The sequence below is a fragment of the Schistocerca gregaria genome, chromosome 3 (assembly GCF_023897955.1).
Source record: "Schistocerca gregaria isolate iqSchGreg1 chromosome 3, iqSchGreg1.2, whole genome shotgun sequence".
Classification (NCBI taxonomy): domain Eukaryota; kingdom Metazoa; phylum Arthropoda; class Insecta; order Orthoptera; family Acrididae; genus Schistocerca; species Schistocerca gregaria.
The window spans coordinates 934,286,627-934,299,853 of NC_064922.1; the positions used below are offsets into that span (position 1 = coordinate 934,286,627).

General features: G+C 43.1%; 1 protein-coding gene across 1 annotated transcript in view; it reads left to right on the forward strand.

The window, feature by feature from the left end:
* Nucleotides 1-12,861, forward strand: part of LOC126355821 (spidroin-2) — a 714,550-nt gene extending 701,689 nt beyond the window's left edge. The window contains exon 7 of the mRNA XM_050006266.1: nt 9,349-12,861. Coding sequence (XP_049862223.1) covers nt 9,349-9,612 — 264 coding nt within the window. The 3' untranslated portion in view covers nt 9,613-12,861. The remainder of the gene's footprint in view (nt 1-9,348) is intronic.
* Nucleotides 12,862-13,227: the final 366 nt, after the last annotated feature.

Here is a 13,227-nt window from a genome sequence, read left to right on the forward strand (position 1 = left end):
TAAGCATCAGTTTTCCTGCGCACGGTTGGGTCTTGAGCTTTTTCTTGCACGGCGAATTTCGATGTATCCATTCCATACTCTGCCGTTTACTCTCCGGCCCGTAATGATGGATCCATGTTTCGTCACCAGTAATGACCCTGTCTAAAAAGTTCTCCCCATCGTTACCATAGCGATCCAAATGTTTTTTGCATATGACCGAGCGCGTTTGTTTATGCAACTGTCTGAGTTGTTTTGGAACCCATCTTGCACAAACTTTATGAAAGCCACGTCTGTTGTGGACGATTTCGTAGGCAGAATCGTGATTAATTTGCAGACGATGTGGTACTTCGTCAATAGTTAATCGTCTGTCTCAGAGAATCATTTCACGTGAGCGTTCTTCATTTGTGGCGTTAAACGGTCATCCGGCACCTTCATCGTGCGTAGCTCTTGTGCGACAATTTCGGAATTTTTCAATCCGTTCGTAGACACTCCGTTGTGGCAAAACGCTGTTCCCGTACTGCACCGAAAGTCTTCGATGAATTTAGGCCCCCTGATACGCCTTCCGACAACAGCGGAGCAGCAGCCATGATCAACAGCACGGCAGCGATAACGAAACTAACCTAGGAGCTTGAAAACAACAAAGATATAACAACAAATAAACAAAGCATGCGCCATCAACGTAGAACAGTAGTACTACCAAAATAAACAAAAATATAACTAATTTTCGGATAATAATTGATTTATCCTGGTATTTACACATTTGGGAAGCGACGTAGATGTTTCATTAATCTGCCACAACCAATCCACTTACAGGACATGACGTATAAGAAAATCGTAGTACCGCACGCGGTGTTAGGGCCCTGAAGCATCTCCGTGGTGCTGACCACCTTCGGCATGTTCATCCTTACCTGTCTTCAGGAAATGTAAACTTCAGTTACAAAGTGCCCTCTGTACTGAGCTGGTAACATATCATTTCCGGACCAAGCTCTTTTCTTGTGACTATTTTCTATGACATGGTCGGTTTCTGGAAGAAGCCGTCTATATTCATCCTGGAGCTGATGCGTCGGTCTTTCCCTAATCTTTCTAAATGGGTACTGAAGGACACCTACAAGGCTGGCTCAAGGCGAGTGATTTTCCTGTGACGGCAGATGTTTCGAAGCAGCTGATGGGAAATCAGGTTTCAAAAACCTGCCAGCAGGCAATAGGCAGTTCTTGCAGTGGCGTGATGGGCGCGAGCAGGAAATGGAAATTGGCTACATGCAGCTACTTAGTCTGATTGGCTGGAAGACCAGAATGTCAAATAGTTTTGTGGAGCAATCTGGAGCTCGCAAAATTCAGGGGTCAGTCTATGCTGTAGAGGCGGAGTGCCCACTGCTCGGGTCTTCGTAGTGTACTTCGTAATTCGGGAGAGTTATCCTCACGTGATCAACGGAGTTATTGCTGTACAGACGTTTGTGAGCTATTCCGGTTTTCTATGCGAGTGTTGCCGTTTGGCTAGCGCGCAGACACCCATTACATACAGACATAATGCTGCTGATGATTGGTTCGTGGGGCGCTGAACTGCGCGGTCATCAGCGCCCGTGCAAAGTCCCAATTTTTTCACAGTCCAGTCTAACCACTATCACGAATGATGATGACGAAATGACGACAACACAAACACCCAGTTCCCTTGGCAGAGAAAATCCCCAGCCCGGTCGGGAATCGAACCCGGGGCCCCGTGATCCAGAGGCCGCAAAGCTAGCCAGGAGACAACAACCTGCGCGCGCACACACACATGGAGACCTGGTATTAGATTGTGAAGCCAAGCAGTTAGTTGGACAGCGGTGTTTCAATGAATGAGATGGATTTCTTAATTGTTATTTCATCCCATTCCCTCCATATGGACAACGTGTGCGTTGCCAGTGGCACAATATTCCGCTGTTCACCCAAAAGTATTTTAAAAACAAAACAAAGATGAGGAAAAACAGCATTATGACTGTTTTGCTTTCTGTAAATTAAAAATCACAGACGACAGCCATCATCATCATCATCACCATCATCTTCTTCACTTCAAGCATTAGGCCTTTTTTCGTCTTGGCTGGTAAGATATCCATTGCTTCCTCCGTTTTCCTTGACTACTTCTCCCAACTGGCTTAAATCTTATCTGGAGTGGGAATCTTTCCCCACCGATTCTTTCGTGTTGGTCATTCCAGTTTTTCCTATTTTCTGGTATTTCGAAATCTGTCGGCTCTTGCGCATCCCTTTACTGTTCTTAGAAACCCCATCTTTGTTGCCTGCGTACGACTTTCTGGACGTTTACTTATAACCCACGATTCTCTTCCGTAAGCAAGCATTGGAATTGCAATTTCATTCTTTTTTTCCGTGTTTTATTTTTTAGTCATCTGTTTATTGTTCCACAAATATTCCCAAACTTTGTTACTTGCTTCTGTAAGTCTAAGTGAGACTCAAATAGTCGTCACAACTTAAATAGTTACTGTTTGACCTGTTCTATTGTTGATCACAATTTTTGTCGGTACAGGATATTTCCCTGTGCAAACCACTGATTATGTCTTATTATTTTTTTTTTTATCAAACCTTCACGAACCTTATTCAATAAATGTAATCCATATTTTGGTCACCATTATAAGTCAGCAATGTGGTGTAGTCTGCATGTAAAAGGCAATTCAATCGGGAATTACTGTTAATCTTTAGTTCCTACGTTAAAAATCTTCTCTTATTTCCAAACTGCGTCATCTAAATAAATGTTAAAAGTGGTGTGGCGGAATAAAACCCGATCTGTGGTCAGAATTCAAACTACATATTACTACTTGCTGTCAGCAACAGTTTGGAAATTGAGATACGGAACTACAATCACGATCACTGTAATCTGCCATCTTCGTAAACTAGTTTTTGCGTGTCTTTGGACAACCTCTTACGTGCACTCTCCTTTGGCGGTATGAATTCCTAGGTCATTGCATTACAGTTTATTCAGTTTCGAGAAAATTACTAGTTTCCTTGGTTTAATTTTCTTTCTGCTTGTTATAGTTTAATACCCCACCAGCTGCAGTAACGTTTATCGACAAAAAACTTTACCAGTTTCGAAAGAGGGGAAGAACGAATCGGCTTGATCGTGGTTTTGAAACAGGTCATATGGTAACACTCTCCTAAAATGTCAGATTTTGGAACCCAAATCCTCTTAAAACTTAATAGTCTGCAGCCACTCCGCCCCTCTCTCGACTCTTCTGATTCCTACATAGAGACCAGGGAAGTACTGACGGCGCGAGATGGCCCCTGCCAACGTCGCAGTCACGGGGGCGGGGTGGGGGGTGTAAGGGGGAGGAAGGCGCGCAAAAGATGGCCGAAGGCCGAAAACAGAAGGAACGGAAAAAGACTTTAAGAATGAGATGCTTATCCAGACAATGAAATAGCTTTGCGGATATTTATGACAATTCCAGTGACTGCAACATCCAGTGAACGCAGTTTTAGCAAATTTAAGAAGATAAAAACTGCTTGAAATCAAGTTTGGGTGAAACCACAAATTAAGCTATCCGTTGATGTAATACGCCACAGATGATACTTGACCCCAGCGACGTAACTAATGAGTTTGCCTCGTTCAAAGGAAAGAAATGCAAAGTAAAAGTGCAATAAAACACAATTCCTGGGACGGTATATATTTCAGCTGTTAATTATATTCTTATTGTTTTATTAGATCTAAATTACTTTAAGAAGTACAGCGAGAAGCCACTTTGTATTTCTATTTATGTCAATATGCATTGCGGCCTTTCACCAACTTCAATTGGCCTGATACATATTTGAATCTTCAGTAAGCAGCACATCGTTAAAATATCGACAGAAATTTATATGCAGCAGCCAGCCTGTACAAAACTAACCATTTTGCTTAACTTGTGCACTTAACAAGTTGTTGATTGAATGATTTGGGAGGGGGGAGGGCGGCGGCAAACAGAAAGGTTTCGGTCCTATTGGATTATGAAAATACGGAGAAGGAAGTCGGCAGTGTTCTTTCAAACGGATCCTACCGGCATCTGCGTGAAGCGATTTAGGGAAATCACGAAAAACCTAAATCAGGATGGTCGGAGGCGGGTTTGAACCGTCATCCTCGCGAATGCAGTCCAATGGTGCTAACCATTGCGCTACCTCGCTCGGTTCCGCTAGTTGACTATTTACTGTATATTACTTGTTATATGTACTTACGTTCTACTCTGCTTGTTATTATTCCGATTTTCTTGCTTACAGATGTGGCACCAACGCTTTTTCACTTTTATCTTGCACAGAAAGAGCGCCGTATCTGCCATGTTCCTGACTGACAACTTTGTTTACATCGGAAAATTATATCTATGGTCAGAGTTAAATTTGACTTACAGGCACAGAAAATACTGTTTCTAATTTTATTGTCTGTATGAATAAAAAGAAAATATTAATTGTTTAGCGTGAACGTGCTGAGTGTTCTGTGTGGTTATTAAATATGTGCAGTAGTGACTGTAATATGACTATATTGAATGTTACAGAAATAATGTAGGACACTTTATACAAACGAATTAATGTTACATATTTTACGCACAGTTGGAGTGACATTTAGGCTACAAGCAATAAAGGCAACACAACAGACATAATGTAGAACCACTATAATCTTTGGATGGGCTCACAATGGATAGTGTTTTTCTTTTTTTTCTTTTTTCACGAGTGTAGTTAGTGTGTGGTTGTATGAGCTAATTATGGAAACTTCTTAAAAAATGTTGTTGTGTAGTTATGTCCGGTCATTTAGGATGTTATTTGGGGATGCCCATTTGTGAGGATAAATTTCAGTTTCTACAAGTAATCATTCTTTTTCCTTTGTTGGTCAGGTGGGATATTTGTAAGATGTGACTTACATCTGTCACTTGTTCAGCTTCAGCTGCGTGCGGGAGGAAAATGGATTTGCTTAAGTTTTCTAAAAGCAAGAGCATCACGGAACCGTACGCAGAAGATCCCTTCTAGGGGACGAAAGTGAAACTTTATAGTACTTAATGATTTAAACATGACTGCGTTGTCAGCGACCGTTACAAGGTAAAATTTAAAAAAAAAAAATGCAGCCCTCGGTCGCGAAAATGAAGTCTCTTTCGCCTATGTTTCGGCCACTTCTAAGAGTGCCTTTATCAGAATTTAAAGCTGGCATGTCACGCATAAAATAAATATGAAGCGATAACGCTTTAGTCACAAACTATTAAAATAGAAAACATAGAGGCAGGCAACTAAGGGCAGCACAACATGTTGAGCTGTGGTAGCACCAGACTGAGGCAGCCGCGTTAACAATTACGGGCAGGTGAACTTTATACCAAAAGTGCCATCTAGTAGCCGCAAATACAAACCGGCTAGTTAACATTCCAAATATACACGGGTAAAATGTGTGAAATACGAAGTAAGAGGCAATATTTTGTCTGACAGCAGCAGACACGATAAAAATTTGTGTGCATAGGAGCTTAGAAGTACAGTTTAAAGGCTGATCGCTCGACTAGAGTGACCAGGATGTTCTCCTGACATTAATTCTATCGAACATGCCTGGGATGGATTGAAAAAAGCTGTTTATGGGTGACGTGGTTCACCAACCACTCTGGGGGATCTACGCCGAATCGCCGTTGAGGAATGGGACAATCTGGACTAACAGTGCCCCGTTGAACTTGTGGATAGTATGCCAAGACGAATACAGGCATACATCAATGCAAGATGACGTGCTACTGGGTGTTAGAGGTACTGATGTGTACAGCAATCTGGACCACCACCTCTGAATGTCTCGCTGTATGGTGGTACAACAAGCAATGTGTGGTTTTCATGAGCAATAAAAAGGGCGGAAATGATGTTTATGTTGATCTCTATTCCAATTTTCAGTACGGGTTCCGGAACTTTCGGAATCGAGGTGATGCAAAACTTTTTTTGATGTGTGTAGTTTGTGCTGCACCTATGTCAATTCTTTGAACTAAAAACTCTCTTCTTAACATGTCTGAAACCACCGACTTTTAATTTTTTTCATTGACAAAGCACTTACCATCGAAGCCAATTTTCTCCTCCGTGCCAGCCACTGTGGCTGTGCAGTTCTAGGCGCTTCAGACCGGAACCGCTCAGCTGCTACGGTCGCAGGTTCGAGTCCTGCTTCGGGCATGGATGTGTGTGATGTCCTTAGGTTTAAGTAGTTCTAAGTCTAGGGGACTGATGACCAAATCGTTCTCGAGTCCGTTCTTGTGTCTTTGAATGTCAGCAGTAGGAGACGTGCTTTCAAATTCACGTTTGAAAAAGTTATAAATGTGGTAAATAATCCTTCTCATCTGCTTGTGAAGCACTTCTCATGTATTGCCGTCACCTGAGTCTTTCTAATCGCACTTAAACATTTACAGATACACATTCACAGGTGTACTGCTACAAGAAAAAAAGAAAACGAAAAAAAAAAAACTGACACTGAATGAATAATTCGATTGTCACGAAATACGACAACAGTGCAACATGTAGGAACGAGATTCTCGCTGTGCTACTGTGACTTGGTGATGGCCACTCGGGGAGAGAATGAATATTATTGGTTGTCAGTGGCTAGTGGAGGGGGATGCACAGAATGGCTGAAAATTGGGCCGCCTTGCCACCTGATGCGGACTTTAACAAAAGCAGAGGTGACAATAGAACTTTCTGAATGGTCACCTTCCAAGTCTGAGTATGGCGGGACTCCACGTAGTATTTACAAAAAATGTGAGCGCAGGCTTTGGTTTAGAACGGCACTTCCCCTCCAGCGCTTGGCATTTCCCCTAGGGCGCCTGCTCGCAACCCCCACCACTACCCCATTCCCCACACGTGCCATGCCAACTGCTTATCTACCGGTTACTGCACGCGCTCTACTCCCCTGTATTAAACACCCGCTGTGTCTGTTGCTGTTACACCTGCATCCCACCCGCTCTCCATCATACCACACTCCATACCTTTGCCGAAGGTGGCTTCCGTCAACTCCTCCACCCTAATGATGCCCTCGTCCCCTCCATCTACCCCTCCTACCAGCTTTGATCCTCCTGTTCCTCCTCCTGTGTTTTTTCCTCCTCCTGTGTTTTTTCCTCCTCCTGTGTTTTTTTCCTCCTCCTGTGTTTTTTCCTCCTCCTGTGTTTTTTTCCTCCTCCAGTGTTTTTTCCTCCTCCAGTGTTTTTTCCTCCTCCAGTGTTTTTTCCTCCTCCAGTGTTTTTTCCTCCTCCTGCTCCAGTGTTTTTTCCTCCTCCTGCTCCAGTGTTTTTTTTCCTCCTGCTCCAGTGTTTTTTTTCCTCCTCCTCCTCCTCCAGTGTTTTTTTTCCTCCTCCTCCTCCTCCTCCTCCTACTCCTCCAGTGTTTTTTTCCTCTCCCTCCTCCCTCCCCTCCCCCTCTTCCCTCCCCCTCCCTGGGCTTACACACACCCATTACCCTCTCCCCTCCCCCTCCCTTTTCTCTCCCACTGGCATCTCCCTCCCTCCCTCCTCCCCTCACCTCTTCCCTCGGGCAGGCCCTCGGTTTTTTCGGTTGCACAGTATGTTTTTAGTGTGCTGCAGATCGTCGCCACTATAATAGTGTTTGTCTTTCTGTCATTTACTCAGTGTCCCTCTTTCAGTGCTCTTCCGTTCATGTGTGAAACCCTGTGTCTCCATTGTGTACAGTGCTGAACGTTTTTATACAAATAGCGCATTCATGAACGCGTTCATTTATTTTAATACGCATGTCTTCTGTTTTTATCCTCCGTGTATGTTTGTTTATACAAGATGTTACAAAAAGGTACGGCCGAACTTTCAGGAAAGATTGCTCACACGCAAATAAAGAAAAGATGTTATGTGGACATGTATCCGGAAACGCTTAATTTCCATGTTAGAGCTCATTTTAGTTTCGTCAGTATGTACTGTACTTCCTCGATTCACCGCCAGTTGGGCCAAATGAAGGAAGGTAATGTTGACTTCCGTGCTTGTGTTAATATGCGACTCATTGCTCTACAGTACATCAGTACGTAGCATCAACAGGTTAGTGTTAATCACGAACGTGGTTTTGCAGTCAGTGCAATGTTTACAAATGCGGAGTTGGCAGATGCCCATTTGGTGTATGGATTAGCACGGGGCAATAGCCGTGGCGCGGTACGTTTGTATCGAGACAAATTTCCAGAAGAAGGTGTCCCGACAGGAAGACGTTCGAAGCAATTGATCGGCGTCTTAGGGAGCACGGAACATTCCAGCCTATGACTCGCGACTGGGGAAGACCTAGAACGACGAGGACACCTGTAATGGAAGAGACAATTCTTCGTGCAGTTGACGATAAGCCTAATGTCAGCGTCAGAGAAGTTGCTGCTGTACAAGGTAACGTTGAACACGTCACTGTATGGAGAGTGCTACGGGAGAACCAGTTGTTTCCGTACCAAGTACAGCGTGTTCAGGCACTGTCAGCAGCTGATTCGCCTCCACGGGTACACTTCTGCGAATGGTTCATCCAACAATGTATCAATCCTCATTTCAGTGCAGGTGTTCTCTTTACGGATGAGGCTTCATTCCAACGTGATCAAATTGTAAATTTTCACAATCAACATGTGTGGGCTGACGAGAGTCCGCATGCAATTGTGCAATCGCGTCATCAACACAGATTTTCTGTGAACGTTTGGGCAGGCATTGTTGGTGATGTCTCGATTGGGGCGCCATGTTCTTCCACCTACGCTCAATAGAGCACGTTATCACGATTTCATACGGGATACTCTACCTGTGCTGCTAGAACATGTGCCTTTACAAGTACGACACATGTGGTTCATGCACGATGCAGCTCCTGCACATTTCAGTCGAAGTGTTCGTACGCTTCTCAACAAGAGATTCGATGACCGATGGATTGGTAGAGGCGGACCAGTTCCTGACCTCAACCCTCTTGACTTTCATTTATGGCGGGATTTGAAAGCTCTTGTCTACGCAACACCGGTACCAAATGTAGAGACTCTTCGTGCTCGTATTGTGGACGGCTGTGATACAATACGCCATTCTCCAGGGCTGCATCAGCACATCAGGGATTGCATGCATTGGATGCATGTATCCTCGCTAAAGGAGGACATTTTGAACATTTCCTCTAACGAAGTGTTTGAAGTCACGCTGGTACGTTCTGTTGCTGCGTGTTTGCATTTCATGATTAATGTGATTTGAGTGGAAGTAATCAAATGAGCTCTAACACGGAAAGGAAGCGTTTCCGGACACATGTCCACATAACATGTTTTCTTTCTTTGTGTGTGAGGAATGTTTCCTGAAAGTTTGGCCGTACCTTTTTGTAACACCCTGTATGTCTTCCTGTTTTATGTATGTTTTTTTTTCTGTGGTCGAAGAGCGGCACGGATAGAGGTGCTGAAATGACAATAAAGAGAAGATGTCCTTGTTGCAGAACTTCCGCGACCAGCGCATCGACGGGTGCGCGCTGCCGCTGCTGACGGAGGAGCACATGACGGGCGCGCTGGCCATGCGGCTCGGCCCGGCGCTCAAGCTGCGCGCCGCGCTCGCCAGGCGCCTCGGCCAGTGCGCCGCCTGCGCGCATTGCCTCCACTGCCACGCACCTCAGCCGGCGCAGGCGCAGGCGCAGGCGAGCGCAGCCGCAGCCGCCTCCGCCGGCCACTCGCCTGCCTCCAGGCCGGCCAGCACCGGCGTCTAGGAGCCAGGCTGCCCGCGCCGACTAACGAGCGTCAGCGGGGAACTTCCGACCAAACAGTTTCTGCGATCGGACAGTGCTTGTCCGCCCAAACACACGGACTCCGAGACCTAGCTGGGCGCCACTGTGAAGACTCGTGGTGTGTTAGTGCAGCAGAAAAATTCCCATCCACGTTTCAAAAAGATTACTCCGATATCACAAGACTGTGAAGAATCGAAACCGGGGGTTAACTTTAACTTGCACGTAGACAGGGCCGTTCGAGAACATATTATCACACAAGCGGTGTCCACTCTGTTTGACGCCCCCAAGTGGCTGCCAGTAACTCCGATACCTTCAGCATAAAAATCTTATAGTTACGGCACCTCTGCCGCCCCCCCCCCTCCCCCCTCAGCTTGGAACCCCCAACTGCACCTTTTGTCACTTGGCCCTTAAACTGGCCCTTCCCATACAAAGTTTTTATTTTCAGGACCACCATACAATTTTACAAGAGAATATCTTTTACATGCATGCTTGGGCTTACTTTGTAGCAATTATGTTCAGGATCAAAGCTCTCATTTACATTTCACAAATGTCAAATGTGCCCTCCACCAAAATGCACGACATCCGTCCAGACGACTGACAAACTCGTCCTGTACTTCTGAGAACATGTTCGGAGTTAATGCAGTCAGAGCTGTCGTGTGGTGCCACAGTTCACCCAAAGTTGTTGGGAGTGGAGGTGTGTTGATTGGGTCTTTCACAAACCTGCACTAAAAATATCACATACCCTGAGATCAGGCAACCTTGGAAACCAATGGTGCAATGTGAGATCTGTACACTCCTTATTGCCAATCCATCATTGAAGCAGTACTCTCAAATAAAATTATACCGCATAGTTTTTAAACTGAATTGCACATATTGAAATGGAGAATGGAAAATGCCTTTTGTTGATGTGATATCTCCATCTCCTATCGATGCACGAAAACCGTTCGGTGCTGAATGATGTTCTAAATGAAATAATTAACAGTCCAAACTCTAGAGCAACAACTACAAGAGAAGCCGGCAATTTCAAACATTGCCTCCTAGACACTGATCTTGGTTTTCTTATCTCTGTTTTTCAAACGAGGTTTTTAAAGACTCAACAGTTTTTCAACACACTTCAACAAAAAAAGAAAAAAAAAACCACAGTTCATGGACAGTGCTGTTTCGGAATGCGTAGCTTACATCAAAAACTTAAGAAATGGAGATAAATTCATCAACTTTTTCAGTCCCATGAAATGCTCAACTAATTTGCGAGCTGAACCTTCCACGAATAGAAATGAAGCTACAGATCAATACATTGGCAATCAATTGCTGTCAAAATACTACCAGGTGTACTTAAGCGTAATGGATAATATTTTCACGGCAGTGAAAACCAGGTTTTCACATTGTGGTAAACTGCTCTTTCTTAAATTAGGCGATACTATTCAGTTTGCCAATTATGTTCAGCATTTCCTAGTAGATAGTGTCAATTCGTTATTACTATTGAATGGTGCATCCTTCAGTCACTCACAGTCATGTATAGAACTGTGGTGTTTTTTCTCATGACCATGAAGAAACATTTGACTCCATCAGTGTACGTGACCATTCTGAAAAGAATGACTGAGAATTAAATGGGTCAAATTCTTCCAGAACTTTTCAAACTGTTTTGTCTAATTGCTACCATTCTTACAACATGTACTTCAGTTGAAAGTTTTTCTTGTCTTAAGAAAAAAAAGTTGAGAAACAGTGCAGCTTGAGGGTAATCCAGGCTTCAGGCTTTCTTTCACCAGTCTTCCAAACACACAGCAGTTCTCAACAGTGCTGTTGGTAAACACAGAAGATGGAACTGTAATGCCAGAATAATATCAGCCATTCATATTGGGTAACGAGTGAGGTAGCTAGCTACACCAGGGACACCCGTATCGTCAACCACATAAACTGACAACTTATGCACCAGGGAAAATATTTCATTCCAGTGTTTCTATCTTTATTCGTGTACATGAAATAGTCTTGTGAAATCACAATAATCTTTTTGAAATAACTTGTATTTTGCAAATATATTGCATGTAACATATTTCCTGTGCAAAAGTGATTCTCTGATGGCACCACCGTAATGCAAAATGAACTGACTGGAATAGTATTGTAGTAAGACTCCAGAATTTTGCCAATTACTGTCAAGGTCGGAATCACTGCTCCAGAGGAATCAGTTCTTGAAACTAACGGGAAGCATAACTGCTGGCCTCATTTGTGTAATAACTATTTTTTCAATACTGTACAACTATATGGACAAACCTTACAAGGTGCACCAAGTGCCCCATTAATGGAGGCACGGGCTGCACTTTTAACAAAGCACTGAACCTTTGCTCACAGACAGAAAAATTAAAGACACTGAACTGCAATACAAATAGTAATGTTGACAGTGAACAGACTCTGAACAGTGTTGAGAGATTTGTTGATGTTTTGCTCTTGAAGCAGCTGTTCCTGATGATACTTAAATAGAAATGTATTTTAATTAAATGTACTTTTAAGAAAACATGTAAGGTAAAGTTGAGATAGAAAAAGTAATACAGTTTTCCCCCTCTGATCTCTTTCCTCATTTGCAAAAAACTTGCAGTAGTTTATTATGGTCCGACACTGTGTATACTTGTAAAATTTGCTCATTAAACTGTCTATAACATGCCCTACTATTCAATTTCATCGCAGGTAACTCAATCCAAGCTTCACAATCCTTAGGAATTTTGTTTTTATCGTGTCCGTCCATCTATGAATCCTGTGTGATGCTCCACTAGTAACTAAAAGTGTTTTAATTAAAGAGGGAGTGAGAGCAGAAGCAAATTATTTTCCATTTAAATCAATAAGAACAGGCAGTGTTACGTCAACCACTGCTCAAATTGCTAGCATTTACTTCTCACTTACATTCTGACTGCAGCAGTTCTGGTGGAAGCATCTTTACTGATTTGAAAAGTTTTTTTTTTTACTTCTCAATTAATCACAAAAGGTATGTAGACTGCAACAAACAGCACATCCTCCTCCTCCTCCTCGCCCAATCTTACATGTTACATGTGGTTTAAATTAATCAGCTAAAATAGCCCAAATGTGTCAACTCTCGCAAAGGAAGATGTAATGTAACTAAAATTTACACTTTTAATTATTGTTTAAAGTGACTTTAAAGATTCTTGTAACAACAGATATTCATCAGGATAATTTGTTGACGTCTGAGAGGCATCTTTCAGTACTGTGGAAGCTGTCTTAGAAAGTAGAACAAAAAAATATGAATGATGATGAGACTCCCTAGCACGAGACATCTTCATTGGCTGGATACAAGTCAGTTAGCATTAAGTGAAGACTGGCAGCAGTAGTCTCATCACCAAGAGCATGAAACTGTACCTGCTCCATCAAAAACCTCACTGTTTGCTATCATGTTTAAACAAAAAGTCAGTAAAATCCTTAAAGGGTAATTGAAGTTAATGTGATCATATAGAAATAATTTTGATTTCCAAGGATCTAGCTCAACCATTTAACATTTTGGTTTCTGTGTGATCACTCAAGAGAAAATGACTGTTACTCAATTGATGACCAATTGTTACCTGTTAATAACACTGTCATCAACAAAATGAAGTA